Source organism: Magallana gigas, chromosome 6, assembly GCF_963853765.1.
Source record: "Magallana gigas chromosome 6, xbMagGiga1.1, whole genome shotgun sequence".
Lineage (NCBI taxonomy): Eukaryota > Metazoa > Mollusca > Bivalvia > Ostreida > Ostreidae > Magallana > Magallana gigas.
Window position 1 is genome coordinate 14,646,969 of NC_088858.1, and position 20,741 is coordinate 14,667,709.

At 33.6% G+C, this 20,741-nt stretch overlaps 3 protein-coding genes across 3 annotated transcripts; 2 read left to right on the forward strand and 1 right to left on the reverse strand.

The window, feature by feature from the left end:
* Positions 1 to 938: 938 nt before the first annotated feature.
* LOC105336897 (probable cardiolipin synthase (CMP-forming)) lies at positions 939 to 4,917 on the forward strand. The gene is made up of 7 exons (XM_011441380.4): positions 939 to 1,316; positions 1,465 to 1,602; positions 2,031 to 2,160; positions 3,465 to 3,550; positions 3,713 to 3,781; positions 3,987 to 4,078; positions 4,823 to 4,917. Exons 1-7 carry the CDS (start codon positions 1,053 to 1,055, stop codon positions 4,905 to 4,907), a joined length of 864 nt encoding a protein of 287 aa, XP_011439682.3. The 5' UTR covers positions 939 to 1,052; the 3' UTR covers positions 4,908 to 4,917.
* Positions 4,918 to 5,524: 607 nt separating this feature from the next.
* On the reverse strand, positions 5,525 to 10,633 carry LOC105336895 (putative ankyrin repeat protein RF_0381). Its single transcript, XM_011441378.4, has 3 exons — positions 10,385 to 10,633; positions 8,285 to 8,395; positions 5,525 to 8,063 (listed from the first exon to the last, which is right to left on the reverse strand). The coding sequence occupies exons 1-3, from the start codon at positions 10,395 to 10,397 to the stop codon at positions 6,433 to 6,435; spliced, it is 1,755 nt and encodes a 584-aa protein (XP_011439680.3). The 5' UTR covers positions 10,398 to 10,633; the 3' UTR covers positions 5,525 to 6,432.
* A 4,611-nt stretch (positions 10,634 to 15,244) lies between these two features.
* On the forward strand, positions 15,245 to 19,648 carry LOC105336894 (cysteinyl leukotriene receptor 2). The gene is made up of 2 exons (XM_011441377.4): positions 15,245 to 15,497; positions 18,370 to 19,648. Exon 2 carries the CDS (start codon positions 18,375 to 18,377, stop codon positions 19,527 to 19,529), a length of 1,155 nt encoding a protein of 384 aa, XP_011439679.3. The 5' UTR covers positions 15,245 to 15,497; positions 18,370 to 18,374; the 3' UTR covers positions 19,530 to 19,648.
* The last annotated feature ends 1,093 nt before the right edge of the window (positions 19,649 to 20,741 follow it).

Sequence of the window (20,741 nt, forward strand, 5' to 3'; positions counted from 1 at the left end):
ATGTATCTGTATATGTATATGTATACGTTAAAAAAATTGTAAACAAAAAAATCATAGTTCGGTTAGAATTCAGTTTGTTTGAAAAGGTTTTATGGGAATCTACGGATCCAAATACAAATCATGGCCCATATGAAATATAATTATTTCGTAATAACAAGATCAAAAATCACCTTAATACATTTACTATATAGTTACATATATTTGAATTGTAATTAGATATTATATGCTGACATCCTTATAATTAATCTTGATCCGTTGTTGTCGGTCGTTTCTTACTGTGTCACAACCTGTTCGCCATGATAGTAAGTTTAGTAAGTTTTTGAAAGTGTACAAAAAAAAAAATTAAAGGACCTAGACATAATTTGATTTTAAATGTTTATTGTTTATATTTGTTTAATGTATAAAATTGTTTACTTGTGCATATTAATTGATTGGCCAAAATTTGAATTTTATATAGCGATTTACAGAGGTTAGATATCATTGATATGTAAACAAAGCTCGATCGCTTTTTATATTTGTTTACAAATAATGCAAAGTAAAGAAATAACAATTTCTCTGACAAAATGACTTGTAGCAAACAAAACAAAATTATTAAATATATTCATAAATGAAATTATCAAAAAATCAAAAACAAAAACAAAACAACGTTTGATTGAAACTTGTACCAATACCACACTTATGTAAAACAATAACAAGACTCGAGCTTGTTTTCATATCAAAGAATTTCAAGCCCTGTATCTTGCTTGTAACTCGATATTTTACTTTCAAATTTTGACGAGCCATTAAAAAGACTTTAAAATTTTGATATTGAAAATGGAAAAATAAAATACCTTTGTTCAAATTAACACGTCCATAAGAAGAACGAATATTTCATTAAATAGTATAAAGGAAAAATAAAAGATAAAAAATAAATATCATCGAGATTGGAATACATTAAATATCATCCAACATGTCTGCGCCCTTGAGTCAATGAAAGGAACAACTTCTGAAATCTTGCACAAATATTGCCATATCTGGTTAATTTGCCTTGATTTTTAAAATGTTATAGGAAAATGCTTTGCAGAAATGTTTATTCTTTGGCTGTTAAACTCGGCGCTAGTTTGAAAATACCATGCAATGTGCGCGAGCTTTGTTCTGTCAAAACACAACATATTGGTAAACTCTGTTCGGTTAGCCCCAGTCGTCAGACATACGGACAATCTTTTATAACTACGACTACCAATGCAAAAATATTCTACCGTCGCTTTGTTTTAACAACGTGTCAAAACTGCCGAAAACATGATGATTTTAGGAGAGGGAAAGGAAATGTACAACAGGTTAATACTTATTCCTTAGTGAATAATGTTAAGAGGAAAAGAAACTGTATAAAAACTTGTAAAATCTACTGACGATATTTTCAGTATTTCAATTGAAAAACGTTTACTCTTAAATTATCACTTACATTTTGTGTCATATATCTTTTAGAAGGAAAATATTCTGACTGTGCCAAATCTTCTAACAGCCAGTCGAATTGTTTCTACACCATTTCTAGGCTACATGGTGACACATGGGCATTTCGAAATAGCTCTTGGGTTGTTTGTTGTTGCTGGCATCACTGACCTTGTAAGTACACCATATTTAGGTGGTTGGAAGTACTGGCAGGGTTTTGAACCTGGGACCTATGCACTTTTAGCCACGAGCTATAAAAAGCTGATATGCATGATCCATGAAGCTCAGAACACAACCATCATACTGATTTTACTCTCTCATAAATATTTATCTTTGGTTTATGACTCCTTATATTAATTCATCAATGATAATCATTTACTCTATATGTATATTAATATATTGGTATCAAATATCTTTAAATGCTCTTTCTTATCAGTAGTTGTTTGTAGGACAAAAATTTTCAAACCAAACGGATTAGAAAGGCTAATTTGAGATTCAGAATCCTGGGGACAATGACATAACTTTTGAAGATTTTTGATTCATTTCAAATACGGTGCGTAGTTAGGTTATGTTTTATAAAGAAATGCCTTTTTTTTTAAAAGCTTGATGGATACGTTGCAAGAAATTTCAAAGGACAAATGTCGAGCTTTGGGACTTTTCTGGACCCTTTGGCAGACAAGGTCATGATGACAGTGATGTTTACCACTCTGTCAATGGCAAACATTGTTCCAGGTAAATTTAGTTAATATATAGAAATGAAGAAAATGTATACTCAGTTGTTAACAATACATCTGAGAGAAGCTTATAGTAATTAATTTAGATACATGTATAAGATAATTACATGTGTAATAGGAAAGGAGGAATATTGAAAACATATGGCTGGACCGGTAATCGAACCTGGAACCCCTGTATCTCTAGTCAGGAGCTCTACCACTGAGCTACCCAGGCTGATATTCACAGTCGATATAACCCCAACTACATTTGTACTACATTCCTCCCTCCTTAAGGAGGCCAATTTGGGGTTTTTTGCGGAAAAACTACAATAGCATAACTCTTTTTTTTAACCATATGTAATTTAAACCAACTCTAGTTTATTTGCGAAGGTTCATGAAAATCGACCGTCTGGTTCTTTTTAGGGACCATCTCAAAATAGAGGTACATTTACTATAGGAATATATTAAGGAAACTGTCATTTTCCGCACATCAAAGCAGTTTAAAAAAATACTACAATAGCTTTTTTTCTCAAATTGTTATATATGATTAGTAATATCATTTCCTACCTTATATGTAAAAAACCCAAAATTCTAACGTCTGGTTTTTAGTGGGGGCCATCTCAAAATATTAAAATGCACCAAATTTTGCTATATATTTGGATCATCACGAATGATGATTGGTATATGGATTCATTCCAAAAATGAGGAAAATGTCCTCGAGGATAGCATCATTCTCAGTGTATATAAAATTTCAACAGCGTACAATTTTTACTTTGTCTTTAATGTTATTTCTTATAACGTACTCCTACAAAGCTTCATTTTATCATAACATCATAAAAGCACAATGGCAATGCTCCCCTACCGCACAACGTAAAAATCGTGTAGAAAATAAAAATTTCCTTTAAAAATATAAATATTTTTATCTGTATTTTGTTTATTGTGTTCAATTTTATAAATGATATCGAAAAAATTTCATAAGAAGTATAAATCAACTGTATTATATTAGAAAGCGCAAACACATGCGCAATGCAAACTAAAGTCGGCCTCCTCAAATGATCTTCGCCCTCTTAGATCACCCCAGATTCTTGTCAGGTGTTAACCTGTCAGTTCCAGGGGCAGGTCACGGCACCAAATGTAATAGGAAATGGGGAATATTGAAAACATATGGCTGGACCGGAAATCGAACTTGGGACCTCTGTAACTCTAGACAGGAGCTCTATCACTGAGCTACCCAGGCCGATATCCATGGTCCATATAGCTCCAACTACTACACATGTATAGATATTTTATGAATACGATATATCCGTTTGTTGTACATTGCAGTGGCGCTGGCTGTGATAGTGGTGGGCAGGGATGTGTTACTGGTGGGGGCCGGATTCTATGTGAAATACATTTCACTAAAACCACCAGTAAGTGTTTACATTCTTCTAAGTGAAATAGATATTACTTAAAACCCCGGTAAGTATTATACATATATTTTTTAAAATGTGTACCAACATTTTGTCCTACTGATATTTTAAGAGTTTATAAATGAATATTATATTTCACTGAATGGTTATTTGATATTGTAGATAACATTCTCAAAATTCTTTGATGTTACAAATGCAAGTGCAACACTTCATCCTTCGACACTGAGCAAGGTGAGTGAAGTCTAGAAAACACCTTCCCTCCATTTAGTTTACTCGCTTTTTCAAAAACCCACATTCAGTTGAGGCATATACTCGCTGACCATGAACTTTCTCCCTTTTAACTCCTTTATCATGAATGATTACTTTGGGATCCTATCCTTAACACTTTTAAGCTTATTACTGCTGTAATTTTGTTGTTTGTTAAACTTTGTTACAGTACAACACACTTCTCCAGCTGTTGCTGATCTCCTCAGCTCTGGTATCTCAGGTGATGGGATGGGGGGATAACCCCACCCTCCAAACTCTATAGTAAGTATTGCATGTTCATGGCCACCAACCATTATAACCTCAATAATTCCTTAAAAAGTGTATAAAAGCTAGACTTTCATATACTCTTTCTTCAGTTTATGAATACATTTTACTTCTGTATTTGTTAATAAAAAGTAAAAATGCTGCCACAGATTTAAAGGGACTTGGGCACGATTGGAGATCAAATTTTAATTTTTTATTTTTATGTATAAAATCGTTTACTTGTGCATTTTGAATGATTTACCAAAATTTGAATGTTAGACGTTTAGTTTCAAGCAAGATACAGAGGTAAGAATTCAAAGCTTGACTGTGAATCTTATATTTGTTTACAAAAAATGTTAAGTAAAAAATATTACTGTAATATGCAGTTACCATTTATTTGACAAATCTTAAATAATATTATCAACAAAGGAAAGCACCATTTCATCGAAACTTATACCAATACAACAAGTATGTAAACAATAACAAGACAAAACAAAGAATTTCAAACTCTGTATCTTGCTTGTAATTTGATATTTGACTTTCAAATTTTGATGAAGTATTTAATAACAATACACATATTAACCATTTTAGACATTATAAATGGAATTTTTTTTTTCTTCAAATTTTGAGTTCAAATTGTGTCCAAGTACATACATGAAAAATAATGATCACTGTTTCACTATATTTTTATCTGTATTTTTAGAACTAAAACATCGATTGTGATCATAAAAGATCCTCTAATTAGTACATGTTCTGTTTTAGTTTGGTCACAGGTTGTACGACTATTGGATCTGGCCTGCAGTATATGTGGAACTCTAAAGCTTATTTTAAATTAAAGAAAAAATGAAAAAACAAAACACTGGCTTTGGTTTTTTTCCTCATCTCATTCTATAGTTAAGTTGCAGGCAAACAGAGAAATTAAAAGTTTGAGGAGATTAATGATAAACTCTGAATTCATGAGCTAAACATGTACTAAAATTATACAGTATATGTACAGGTCTGTGATTTGATTGAAATAAAACATGCAGATATTGTATCCTATGTTGGTATATGCTATATATGAAACTTTGTTTTCACAAAAAATAACTAACTAAAAATTAATCTAAGAATTTTCACAAAATGTGCAACACATGAAAAAAATATCTAAATGGGATTAACAGTATGTGTGATGATATAGAAACAATTGTTCTTGTTTGTGCAGTCTGGTCTGTTCTTATTACCTTTTGTTTTGTGGTCAGAAGAGACAGGTTGTATTTATCTCCCTTATACATAATTAATGCTGCTTAATTTTGTCAAAGTTAAATAATTGCTTAGAAATGAACCTTTCTATTCTCATCTTCCATGCAAATGATCAGTTTTGTTAATAATTTATAAATTAGATTCAACTTCACAGAAAATATATTTTTTCTTAATAATTTCGTTCCATTTCATTTATGTAAAATCAATTCAAAAGAGAAAAACATCAAGATTTGTAAATGATCTAGACTTTTTATTAGGAGTTATGAACAAATAATACGATCACGAAAACAGCATGATGGACAAATAATGTATCAGCATATCCTTTGGTCATAAACAACAATTTAGAGCAGAAATCCATTAATTTGAGTGAGACAATATGCCCCATAAAGGTTAATTTTTTATTGATTTGCAATGAACAGAGATGAAAGACTTGCAGGTTAATATCTCTGTTAAGAGAATTGTGTACAATGTATTTTACTGTACAGTACATGATTAATAAATTAAACAAAGAGAAATGAATGATATATCACTGACAACAATTTATTCTGGGAAGGGGGGTGGGAGTGGGGTCAATACTGATGATTTAAAGCAATTGTTGCAAAAAGTCGGTCTCGTGCAACTAAGGAATAAATTTAGAAAAAGCAGTTTGCACCTACAGCTATGCTATATGTTGATAGGTTCAAAAACTATTATTTTGCAACATTAAAAAACAAAGAGCATAGAAAAGGGAAATTAGAAAGAACCAAAGTTCTTTTATGTACATGATCCTTATTCCAGTATATTTAGATTTTCCAGTGTTTTTGATCACTGTAAGAGTTTTTATAACATAGTTTAATACATTTCATCAATGATAAAAATGATTGAATGTTGTGGCCCGGGCAAGCGGAGTCTGCAAAATTATACAAAATGGAAATTATGTCAAAATGTAATTAATAAATATATTAATTAAGTGAAAAAGGAATTATTATTCTTTGAATATAATGAGGTGATCTTCATTCGGGGTAGTAGGATCATTAAATCTATCATAAAGCCGTTCACTACTGTTTTCAAGTACAAGCCAACCAATAATACAGATAATATGACTGCAAGAAACAAACTTTTTGACATTACAAAAACAACAATTTAAGACGTTTCTACATCTTAAAGAATTCCTCTGGGATGAGATTTTTCAACATCAGATTATTTTTGAGATTTCCAGGAATATCCAGAAAACTGACATTCTCCTCCAAGTTTCCTTTGAATCTTCTTCTAAAAAACACTCTACATAGGGCCAAAAGGCGAGGAGGAGAGGAAGAAAAATTAATCAACATCCTTCGCAATAGTGGGGAACTATCGTAAGGGAATTCACGATCTACGACCCATTGCTCTCTGTAAATGTTGTAGCCAGCCAGAATGAGAGTCATCACTACATCGACAGAACACTGAAGGGCTGCCACATAAAGCAGTGATCTCGGCACTGGATATATTACAGTGGCAACGTCTGATTGAGCATGCTGGTCTATGCCTCGTGATGACACCTCCAGTTCCACATTCTTTACAAGTAAATATCTGATTGTATCCTGGTCATTTTTGTAGACAGCATTCCACAGTGGGGTGGTGTTGTGATGGTTTCTACAGTCTGGGTCTGCACCAGCGTTCACCAGCTTGCAGACCATTTTTAAATTGCTGTTGAATGTGGCATACAGTAGTGGTGTGTCTTCATCTTTGTCGACATTGTTAACATTACATCCCAGAGGCAGCAACATGTTGATAACTTCAAGATGGTCGCCATGGGCAGCCAAGGACAGTGGAGTGTTGCCATCATTAGTCCTTGTGTCATGCTCCATTCCTGTTTTAAGCAACAGATCAACAATATCTGTATAGCCATTCCATGCAGCTACATGTAAGGCATTGTAACCTTGCGCATTCTTAGATGTTACCTCTGCCCCATGTTTGATTAGTTTTTGCGCCACATCAAAGGCACCTGCAATGCTTGAGAGTACAATAGGTGGGTTACCATCATCTCCTGTCACATTGGGGTCTGCTCCATTCTCGACCAAATAACACACCATTTCTGTGTCCTCTGCCATGAGTAGGTGCAAGGCAAATGACAGGGCGGTTTGATTCCTTTTATTTTTTATGTTGAGGTTGGCCCCTTTTTTGATAAGTGGTCGAACATAATCCATGCCACGAATGACTGCCATCATAAGAGCAGTGTTCCCCTTTTCATCCTGAACATCGCATTTAGCCCCGGCTTCCAGAAGAGACTCAAATGCCTCATAGAAATGAATTCGAACAGCATGAACAAGGGGGGATTCTCCTTTGGTATTTTTTATGTTTATTTTCAAATTCTTCACAGTTAAAAGTTTATTGACAACATCCATGTACCGTAAATGAACTGCTTCATGAAGTGCAGTGTATTTTTCAGGATAAACAAGAACATTCACATCAACTCCTATGCCCAATAAGAAGTCTATGACATCTAACTGTCGGTTCTTCACTGCATAATATAAGGGGGTTTTGTGACTCGTTGTCTTGGCATTCATATCACATCTGTATTTATTCAGTAAAGACAGAATTTTTATGTGTCCAAAGCCAGCGGCGGCATGTACCAGGCTTATAGTGGCAGAGACACTGTTGGACTGATTTTGGTCCTCCGTCCTACAGCGACATTTTCCCCTGGTAATGTCACCCAGCACAATGTTTAGTCCTTCATTAAGGGCATTTTCGTGCCTCAGTGGATGGCTCTCCAAAAACTTTAAACAAATGCACGTCTGGGTTGTACCTGAAAGTAAAATTTCCTACATAAATTAATAAATAATTAATAAATTAAAAATATATTGTTTACTCACATTTGCTTAAAATAAGATAATTTTAAAGTTATACATATCAGGTAAGGCATTTCCATGCCTTTAAATGCCGAATATAACTTCCTTTTTATTTATGTGAATTACTGGTAATATTATATATAATGGGGCATGCATATACTTTCACAGACTTACTTACCCATAGTAATTTTCATATCCAACAGGTCTTTGTATTTCTGGAACAATAATTCAATATCACTGTCTCCCCTCACCACTCGCTCATACAGATGGGCCTGGGCCCTTCGCATTTCTGCAATAAAAAGTCTACATTTGAGGACAAAGCAATTCAAAACTTAATACATGACCAAGGATGCATGTTAATTATTATTCAAGCCTGCATTTATAAGCCTTGCAAATTAACACAACTTTGCATGTATCTCATGCTAACAAAACTTCACTAACTTGGTCGTTGCTGCTGTGGGATTGTGTTGGCAAGATAGTATGCAGTGTGACAGTGCGATGGTATGTTATGTAAAGTTGTCAGTGCAACAGCTTATTGTGCTAAGTTGCTGTGATAATTAGTATATTGGGCTCAGCACTGCAATGCTGCTACTAGCACTAGCTAGTAGCTTAACCCTTTAGCCAAGTCAGTACAATGTTGGTTTTTAACTGAAGGGTCATGGATTTGGGCTTACTTGTGGTCATTCCACCTAATCTGTAATTGTATATTGGTTCACAACAAAATAGTCTAAGTGGAGTGGATTAATGAAAAAATAGTCTTAGAGGAGTTGATTAATGAGTCTTGTGCAAGATTTCTTTAGAATAAAAATCTCAAAAGAAAAGGTTGAAGAATGTGATTCTCAGTAATTTGTGTAATAGGCTCAGTAGTGCCATCTTCTTACTTGAGTCTAGCACTGAGCTGCAAAGATTATGTATTTTTGTCATCTGGATGTTGAAGATGAGAATCACTTTATTTTTAAATGTTCAATGTACCATATGAATATAGAAAACTGTACATCAAAAAATACTATTGGTATAAACCAAGTATGTATAAATTATTACAATTATTATCAACTGAAAATACTACTGAATTAAGTAATTTAGGAAAATATCTTCAGAAAGCAGAAGCACTCAGAAATTTGTTGGTAATAGATTATAAAATAGTCAATACTTTGATGCATTTAATACATCGCTACATATTATGTATTCTTTGTATCTGATGAGCCATTTGGCTTAATTAAGGAATAAACTAAACTAAACTTAACTAAGCTCAGACGGTAGAGTGTTAATTGGTTTTTAGACTAAGGTAGCAAGGGACAGTTTCGAATAAAGTACCCGGTCAATATTTTTGTAAAATTGAGAGTTGCTGTACTTGAAGGCTTATGAGTGTTGCTAAAATTCATGAAATGATTTTTAATGATTATCATTAGTTAGAGGGGTGTCTCTTGTTGAAATTGATATGCAATATGTAGGCCCCTTATGTTAGGTACATGAGAATCAGAATTAAAATGCGAAACCTGCGGCTATGACTGTTGTGCTGACTTTACACAGTGAAATTGCAAGTTACAGACGGGAGGTAAAATAACACGAAAAGAAGGTGGATGGGACATTGAAAACTATACACCGGTAAGTTTGTGACATGTGATAGTGCAACATGCACGCGGTACGGAAGGTCAACCCTCTGCAGGGAATTAGCTGGGGGAGGTTTAAAAAGCTGAAAAATTAGCAAAATATGAAAGGGTCAAAATCTCATAAAAACCAGTATGTAGAGAATTTTACAGGTTTTGATTATAGTAGTTTTCTTCAGAAATTGGTGATTGGCCTTATAAAGAGTGAATTAAAGGTATTTGTGCTGAATGGGAACTGAGGAAATTCTAGTTATAGAGTTCCGAAGACATGCATCCCTTGGCTACAATGAATTGTATCAAAAAAACTGTCCCCTGCCACCTAAAGGGTCAAGGGTTCAAGTCTAAGTCTGTTATCGTGGTCATTCCTCTTATTCTTCATTGCATTTATTTAGCTTGTTGACATAACAGAATGACAATTTAGAACGTCCTGTTGGGCCTCGCAATGGTACTATCCGGACACCATATGATGGGACCACAAACAGCTGATAATTTTTAGCTAAGAAATTCTGTAATACTAATTAACATGTACGCCGTTCAGCATAAACCATAAAAATACATGTAAATGTACATATGTAGCATACATATGATACTGTACATTAATTATTGACATGCAAGTTTTGGTTGCTGGTATTTAGATGATCTCGTATAATGTAAAAAGTTATGACATTTACCTAGATCGTCCATTCTGAGTCAGTGAGAGACAGTCACTTTTAGTTTGACAGGAGACTGAAAAATGTCCATGTACTCAGCAAGGCTCAATTTTTACACTTCAAATTGTGTTTAACTAAAAATGCAAATTCATTGTTGTCATAATCTGAATCGTGACCAGACAGCGTTTCCTAAGGTTTGATTGTTTACATTCTCTTAAATTTCCGTCTTGTTCTCTGCCAAGACTTGACACATCTGTCAATTTCACCCGAAAACACAGAAGAGCTTCTCCGTGTGCAGAGTTATCGGTCGTGTCTGACTATAACAGGCTTTTAACACAATATGTGCACCCAAAAATCGTTTATATAAGGGTTTTTTTTTTGGGGGGGGGGGTCTGGGTTTTTCTTCTTTTTTTTGCACATATTGTGTCAAAACCCTGCGGCCTTTACAAAGTTTAATGTACGTTCTAATTTTTGTCATTTTAGCATGATGATATATAGAGGTTTTTTTTTTACAAAACAAGTTTTACATTAAGGATATCGCATTATTTCACTCGCCCCTCTCCCTCTTTTTTTGCTTTGAATCTAAATGTAGAAGATTTATAAATGTCTTTTAGAAATGATTAAACAGGCTTTCACTTAAATTACTTTTAAAGATTTTAAATGAATGAATTAATGAATGAATGAATGAATTTAAATGAATCAATTATTCCATAAGTGGATTTATTTTATCTAGTCAAGTAGTAATATATGGTTAATTGATGTTTTTTAATCTTATATCATTTAAACATGTTAATTTATAGAATGAAATAATTTTCACCAATGGTTTTTAAATTTAATTTAAGAGCAATATGGAGAAGGCAATGCTATAATCATTTTGTGGAATATCAGTATTGACATATTAAACAGTGTTAAATGACGAAGCATTAGAAAAAATAACTAATCATGAATTTCAAAACAAATAAACAAAACATATTTGTCCGTCCGTACCTCACAAAGTCCTATATCATAACGCGTCAGTCAAGAAAATTTAAAAGTCGGTAGGTAAGTTATGGAAACTGAAAGCGAATGACAATTGTATAAATTGTGTTATTTTAGCCTTATCTTTTCTATAAAAGATATTCATATTCGTTCTCATTGGATATTATAATTACCTTTATTTATATTGAATACCTCAGCAATATTTTAAGTGTATGTTGAAGCATGCATTGCTTGCAAGCATCCACAAAATAAAGTTTAATCAAGGCGAACAAAAGATTCACGAGAATTATAAATGGTCATTTAGATCTACACGGACAAAATAATTAAAACTGGTTTGATGGTGATCCGATTTCAAATCAGTAACTGTATGAACACAACTGTGTTGTCACACCAAGTTAAAGACTCTACACAACCTTGTAAAATTCCTGGAATCGCCGAAGGATCGCAGAAAAAATTCAGTAAATTGTACAATTTTATATGAATTTTTTTTACAAGTAAAGATTTTGATGACAAAGGCGTCCTTACGGCGAACGGGGCGTTTCTATAATATGGCGCTCGCGCGGCGTGTAACTATTTGACAGCGCTCTCGCCGAGAATCCAAGCTCTCATTGACGTGCTAGGAGGTTTTAACTCGTGTACACGGCGTGCTAAGTGTGCTTACTGCGTGCCCAAGACTTTTTAAAAAAACTTTTTACAATTGTACAGATAAAATTTAAAATTGTACGTGAAACAAACATTCTTTTAAACTTTATTTCTAGTAAATAAATGATAAACACATTGTTTTTGTTTGTTTTAATGAAATAAGGTAATTCAATCAAAACTTTCCGACTACACAAAAATCTTAGTAGTCGGATCTACTATTTCTTGATTTAAAAAATCGACTGTTATTCATATTAAAACCAATCAAATAACTTTTATGCTTAATGTTCACATTGTTCACCGGAGCTTTTGACTATGGAACGCCACAGCTGCCTTATGTGCCTATTTCATGTGAAGATGGTGGTTTATTATATTATGCTGTGGTTATTTCATGTGAAGATGGTGCTTTATTATATGAAGGTGGTGCTTAATTATATGAAGATGGTGCTTTATTATATGGAGATGGTGCTTTTTTATATGAAGATGGCGCTTTATTATATGAAGGTGGTGCCTTTTTATTTGAAGATGGTGCTTTATTATATGAAGATGGCGCTTTATTATATGAAGATGGTCCTTTTTTATGTGATGATGCTTTTTTATGTGAAGGTGCTTTTTTATGTGAAGATGGTGCTTTATTATATGATGGTGCTTTTTTTATATAATGGTGCTTTTTAATGTGAAGGTGGTCACTCGGAACTCCTCTTATTTTTGAATACTGGATTAACCATTTATGTATTATCTCGAAATATTGAAAGTAAAACAAAAAATTGATGCGATCAAAATCCATTTGATACACTATTACTAGTTCCTCTTTTTTCTAGCACAATTAGTATATAAGCTATCGAAAAGATCTAGCTGTTTACGACTTTACCCCAACCGAACTTACATCTATTAAGTGACAACTATATAATGACGGAATATTACAAGAATTAAAGCCTAGTAACGTTATCCTGAAAAGCAGAAAATTGAATTTAATAATTATTTGTGTTTAAGCGAAGGTTATGCCCTAGCAATCTGATTAAAATAAGATCTTTGATCCGCTCTTAATTGGGAGTTGATTTTAATCAACTCTCCTATGCAGTTACTCAGACAAACCGAAAGTGAAACAGTGTTTGGACCTCATCACAAATCATCGCTGCTGACAAGACTTAGTTCTTGAACATAATTGATAAATTCGATGTAATGTATGCTAAAGCATTGTTTTTCAAGGAAACTTATTTATAAATAGCTTGAAAATAGTCAGATTTTAAATGGTACGAACAATTTAGATATTTTTTGTAGTCGTATGTATTCCTACGCCAGAGTTCAATATAGTCTCGTTCAACTCAACGCTCGGCTGTCTCCGTAAATCTTCGACAAGCAGAGAGTCTCCCTTGCTTGTCGGAGATTTACGGTGTCAGCCGAGCGTTTGGTTGAACGAGACTATAGAGTTCAATATTGCTTGGATCCATACAATTTTCGATAAATATTTCTATTACTGAAACATAGTTTGATTGAATTAATTTTATCTTTAAATATTATTTAAGATGATTCATATGGGGGGTTTCTCGACATTCTTGTCGAAAAAGTACAAAAATTCATATTATAAAAAAGTGCGTAATTCAAATACAAATTAGAAACTACATGTACTTGTCATGCAAAATAACATATCATTGATTTTAGAATAAATAAACATCGACAAAATCAACTCTCGTCAGTTCTTCAGTACTTTGATTTTGTTATTGTCATCGCCCAGTCGGTCTTCGTCATTGATGACCGTTCCTCTTTAACCTAAGTGGTGAGTTGGAGGAAGAGCTCACATTCTGAGTGTTTCAAAACAAAATATTATTAAAAAAAAAACAAATAAAGGAACGGATTGAGGATCTGATTTTAAACAGACTGATGCCCTAGGTGATAGGATTTGACTTGAAGATAAAGTAAGGGAAAGTCACAGGGAAAGGTCTACTATACTATAACATAGCTCAAAGAAGGCCCTTTTATAAGTGGTAAAGGCAAAAATAAAATGTCAAGAAATACTTACAAAATAGTGTATTATTCAATTAATCATATTCGTCAATTCAGTTGAGATTAAGTCGTACAGTTCATCTCGTAACATAAATACTTATTATGCTAAAAAAGAGAAACTAGCAATTGTGTATTTTAACTGTATCAATTTTGTTCTAGTTTCAAAATTTCGAGATAATAAATGTTTAACTCAGTCTTCAAAAATAAAGTTCCGAGTGACCATCTTCACATTAAAAAGCACCATCACATAAAAAAGCACCATATTCATAATATAAAGCACCATCTTCATATAACAAAGCACCATCATCACATAAAAAAGCACCATCTTCATATAAAAAGGCACCACCTTCATATGATAAAGCACCATCTTCATATAATAAAGCACCATCTTCACATAAAAAAGCACCATCTTCATATAATAAAGCACCACCTTCATATAATAAGGCACCATCTTCATATAATAAAGCACCATCTTAATATAATAAAGCACCATCTTCACATGAAATAACCACAGCATAATATAATAATGCACCATCTACATATAAAATAGCCACATAAGGCAGCTATGGCGTACCATACTTGACGGTTTGAATTGCTGATGTTAACTTTATGTAGTTTATATTTTGATCTTCGAGAGTTAATGCTTTATTTGGTGTTTCATATGTACGGGTTATATATACGTACGAAGGTAACGATCACTGTAGGAAAATTCACATAATCAGGTATTTAAAGCGGTTTTTTCTGCAATTTTCACTACCTTCATAACCCTATGAACCACATAAGAAAGCACTTTATTGATTCATTACTCACATGACTGATTACTGATGTATATATGCCTCTCGGGTCCTATGAATGAAAATAAATCGAATAGATATCTATAATATATATATATATATATATATATATATATATATATATATATATATATATATATATATATATATATATATATATATATATATATATATATATATATATATATATATATATATATATATATTGTACTTTTATTCTAAATCAATGTACATGTAATGTAATATTCATCTGTAACGATTTCTCAAGTTGTCATTTAACGTAGCGTAGAAAAACAAAAGCTTTTTAAAGATGCTAATAACACGAAATCACGGTTGTTTTTGCGGGGTTGAACTGGACCAGTGTCAACAGCATACGAATATATGTACATGTATATACCTACTACATTCACTCAAAGCAGCTGCTGTCCAGCTTGTGAGGACAAAAACTCGATAAGTCTCTCCCTTCTAAAATTGGTTCACAAGGATTAAGACACGATAATGCTTCCCTCGGGAATCTATAGGAAAACATCAATTAGAATTGATTGGGAGTGTCTTTCGAGGACCTCATTAAAAGCATCTTCGGAAGAAGACATCATATAAATGTTTATTGTAAGCAGTGTCAGTACATAGATATATATATAATGGGCGCTGGAAGTGAGACAGGCTCTTTTGTGTAGCAACTAGATTGTCCTCATGCGTTCCGACGGTTAGCAACACAGGTAAGACTTTTATAGATTTGAATTATGCAATATCGTTTCAAGGACGAAGTTAGATTTAAATAATCGCAAAATTCGAATGAAATGAAAAATGAAGCAATTCTGTTGTTCAAATGAAAAAATAAAAAAGGTAAATATAAAAGGTAAATATACAACGTATATATAAAACGAATTTAAAATGTTAAAAAATAAAATAAAATTCTGTACTGATATGTAAAACGTAAGCTTTCACTTTGAAACATCTTGAAATATTTTAGGGTCATGATTTATTTTAGAAGCAGATGACTATATCTGTAGTTAATTTTTTTAAAGCAGAATTCAGAAAACAGAAAATTCAACCAGTGTTTAACCAATATGAATACTTAAAGGGGCATGGTCACGATTTTGGACAATTTTTTTTTTCGATTTTAATGTTTACAATGCTTCAGTAAGACATTTTTAATAGGCAACTAAAATTTGAGTGTCATTTGTTGAGTTATAAGCGAGTTACAGAGCTTACAATTCTTCGCTATGTAAACAAAGCGTTTGTTTACATTTTTGAATGTTGAAGTAAAAATTCCAGTTTTAGACCTCAAATAAATGTGTTAATCGTTAGGAACTGTTTATTTATGCTTAAAATGAATAAGAAGATAGACAAATTAGCTTGAAAAAGATTTTTTGCTGGTATATTGAACCTATATGTAAACAAAAAAAAAACAGGACACGAGCCTTGTTTACCTGACGAAGAATTGTGAGCCCTGTATCTTGCTTAAAACTCATCGACTGGCACCCAAATTTCATTTGATCATTAGAAATGCATTCCTAAACCATTGTAAATAATAAAAGCAGAAAAATAAAATTTGACCAAAATCGTGACCATGCCCCTTTAACATTAATATTTAGTTCTACAATGTTTTTTAAAATGAATTTCTCTAGTTAAACTGTCCAAAATGTCATGATTTTATACTTGTGCAAGTACAAGAAATATGCCCTCTTTTCAATAATTCAAACATACAGTTAACTATCATAACAGAACCATTCTAACAAGAGCTTGAACATGGGGAAGTTGTGTCAAACAGCAATGTGACATAGGCCTGTCTATATCATTTTTGGCCACTAGCCATTGCATTTTGAAATCAACAAGATTTGTCTGGCTTTTGAGCAAAGACTTACACCATCTGTGTATATTTCACTTGAAACCAGCATCACTTTATAACTTGTTTTGATGCAAGAAAAAGATGGTTACACCCTACCGTAAGTCCAAGGTTTTGTTAAAATGGTTCTAATTATATTGCAGAATCCATGCTCATAATATTATTATATAATAAACAGATCTTGATACCCCTGCAGCTGGCGTATATATACATGTATGCTGCAATAAAGATTACAGTTGCCCATCTCAGATTGCTTTCACTTCTACTCAGAACATGCTTTTTCTGTCAAATATAGAATTACTGGGACCACTAGGATATTGAATGGTTAACAATGTGTCTGAGCACGATCTGCAACCCTTCAATATCGGCGCGTGTGAGTTCTGATTGATTTAATGAGGCTGGATTCCATTGAACCCGAGTCATTGTCCCCCACACGTTATAGCAACCAGCCACCTCTAATTCCTTTCGAGAGCTATCAAGTATTCATCATGTATGATATGAAAAACAATCAATCGCGTGCGTCATAATTTCTAAACTTTTTTTTTGGTACACAAAAACTGTAAATAATGCTTTTCGCTCTTCTCTTGGACTTGATTTGGGATCGGAAAGACTGAAGGGTGTAAATCAGTTACTAAATCTATTTTATATCATGTGAGTTGCGACAGTTGACCGACAAACTCCGGGAAATTTCTTGCAAGTAAACAAGATTGACCTTGTCTGCTAGCGTGTGTATATAAATTCACGTGATGTGTTTTGACTGGATCTTTCTAAAACAATCATTAAAAGTTATTGCCTTATTGATGAATTGTAACAAAACTCAATTATTAGTAATGGCTTCAAGATATTTGCGCATGCACATGCAGCGATTTGTTATAACGCGTGTACTTTTTCTCTGGGCTAGACAATAAATCAAGGATAAATTTAACTAAAGCAGACATCAACTTTATTGAGCTTTTATAAAACTTCGTAATTGAGAATTTTTTAAAAATCTTCGATGATGAGCTTTTATTTACATTTATCAACGAGCTTTTAAAATATTTGAAAGCGAGCATTAATTAAACTTTTTTATCAAGCTATTAAAAAGACTTTTATAAAAAAAAATGTAATCATGCTCGAATAATGGAAACATGGAGGCTGCTAGTCATGTACCATACTCCGTGCTCACTCATTGTGGCTTTAATTAGATAAAAAAAACAATAATACCCTGTTACTATTCAAACAACTTATAATGAATATAGTTAAATGATATGTACATGTAGATTGTATTTTTTTCTGTTTGCCTTTTTTATGTAAAAAAACGGACCAAAAATGTGGAAAGAAAAAATTCAATTATTGAAAATCATTTTGTAATAATGAAAAAAATAAAGAAAATTAAAATGTTCATGGTGGAGAGTAAAAGAATTCCTTTTTAAAAGTTTCATTTTTCTATTTTATTTGTCAGTGTTCTATATACAATGTAAAGGTTTGATTCCCTCTCTGATATTTGTGTACGAAGGTCACCCCAGCAACCGGATATTTCATAATAATATAATATCTCAATTTATTAATGCATTATGCGTCATTTTACAAAATTCAAAATATTTTCCACTATCAGCCTCACCGATCCAGGATATATCGTCACTCATAAGTGAAGCAGATGTTTCTGTGGTCCGACGCCATAAAAAAAGGTGGCGACACAATTAACTATGCGATCATAACTCTTGGCAACATATGTTATGATTAGATCTGATATTATTTTCCAGAAAGAATGGATCCAAACCACACGAACGAGACGAAAACCTTGCATAATTTCATCTACGAGTTTATGATGAACAATTACGACACTGAGACTGATTCCCGGAATGCTTCTCTTCTGGACTGGATTGACGGAATCGAAAGGGACTCGCTCCTCCACCACGCCAGGCAGTTCTACTCCTACTGCACGCCGATCATCTTGATTCTCGGCCTTTCCGGTAACGTCCTCTCACTGTGCGTGTTTCTGTCGAAGAATCTTCGGAGTCTCTCGGCCAGTACCTATTTAGCTGCGTTGTCCGTTTCCGACCTCCTGGCGCTTGTGTTTTACGTCTCCGTGGAATGGCTCCGTCGTGGACTGGTGTACTTGGATCCGGCAATGAAGAGCAAGATTTTGTTCTTTGACGGGGATGTCGTCTGCCAGTTCCAGCTCTACGTGTCTTACGTATCACGGCTTCTGTCGGCGTGGATCGTAGTCGCTTTTACGTTTGAGAGATATATCAGCGTTTGCTGGCCATTACTAAGAAAGGACTTTTGCACCAAGAGACGAACCAAGCGCGTTATTGTTGGAATTGTGGCAACATCGGCCGTAGTGGTTCTCTACAAGCCGATTCTTAGCGCCATCTATGTCAGCGGGGAGGGTAACCATTACTGCACCACGGACAAAGACCACGGCTTTCTTTCTTTTATTTTGGACAGCATTTACGCTATTTTGATTACGTTGGTTCCCTTTTCAGCCATTGCTGTCCTTAACATCTTGATTGTGCGGAAACTGATATCGCAAAATAAAAAGCGACAAAACCATTATGTTATAACCGAGGAGAGGGTGATTCGTCTGGAGTTCACCATTATTTTGTTGGTCGTGTCATTCTGTTTTATCACGTTTAATGTACCATTCTTTGTTGTGTGGCTGCGGAACTTTTTAAGTTCCAATCATATTTACAGTACAAAGGATTTGACCACATACGAGGAACCGAATGTCGATTACTGGCAGGGCGTTTTGTATATAACGAGGACGATATTTTACATGAACTACTGTATTAATTTCTTTTTGTATATTATAGCAGGAGCCTATTTCCGTCGGGAAGTCAGAATGTTGTTTTCTCCCAGTTCCCTTCAAGGCCACATTACCTCCCTCTCAAACACACAGACTCCCCATTCATATGTGTAGGACATATACATGCGCGGATCCAGAAAATTTTTCCAGGGGGGGTCCGAAGGATAATTGTGTTTGCCAGGGGGGATCCGAGGCATATTTTCGTGATAATTTTACTATGTAAATTTAATAAATTTTCATTTTCCAGGGGGGGGGGGTCGGGACCCCCCCCCCCCCCCGACCCCCCCCCCCCCCTCTAGATCCGCGCATGATATAGACAAGAGTCCAGTGACTTCTGTCGGTAATACAATGGGGGGGGGGGGGTGCGGGACTTAAATTTACAATATCCGAACCGGATCCTCAATATTCCCGTGACACGTGCTACGCTCAAGTTCCTGTAAGAATCCGTCCAATATACCAGTACCATATGTATCTCCAACATAAACGATGATAGACTAATATTACTAGTATGTAGTATCTGCAATAAATCTTTTAATAGTATACTAAGTAAGCCTTTAAGCAATTGTTTTGTGGACTTTGGGTTGGTTTGTTTATCAACCCGATTTAAAAGTCTGCAACGAGAAATCTATTAATGTTGTTACAATTCGATTTTTTTTTTTCGAATTAAACAGGACGTTGTACATATCAAAGTTCAGAATTTTTTTCTTCAATAATCGCCTGCAGATATCAATGGTATTTTGCTTACCTTATGACGAATTGATTAAGAACCTGATTCTGTCGTTGGCGCTATATATGTATGTCATATGAATAATCAACTTTCAACCAATAAGGTGAAATGTACTAGTAGCTTAAACGAAGCGAATATATCAAAGAAAAAAACCTTTTGTCTTTACAAACTTTGAGCTTTATATGCATGCCAAACACTCTTTTAAAGATGACTGATTGTATTAGAAATGATATTTACTCCGATGTAGATGATTATTTGTAGACGCAAAACGTGTGGTGTATGATGATGATGTAACTGAATTTGATGCAAAATGTCATAATACCAGTAATTGTAATATGATATAATATAACTAATATGATGATGATGATGATGATGATGATGATGATGAATTTGATTTTCATGAAAGAGAAGAATTTTTTTTACCGATAGAGACCAAAAAAAGAAAAAGAAAAGAAAAGGAAGAAATTAGAAGATCAAAAGTAAGAAATCCTTTGATGATTCTATTGAGATTCTGATTCCTATATAAGGTTTATTATTAAATATAGACTATAAGCTCTAAAATAAAATATTAACATTTTTCAGTGTCTTTGTCTGTGATA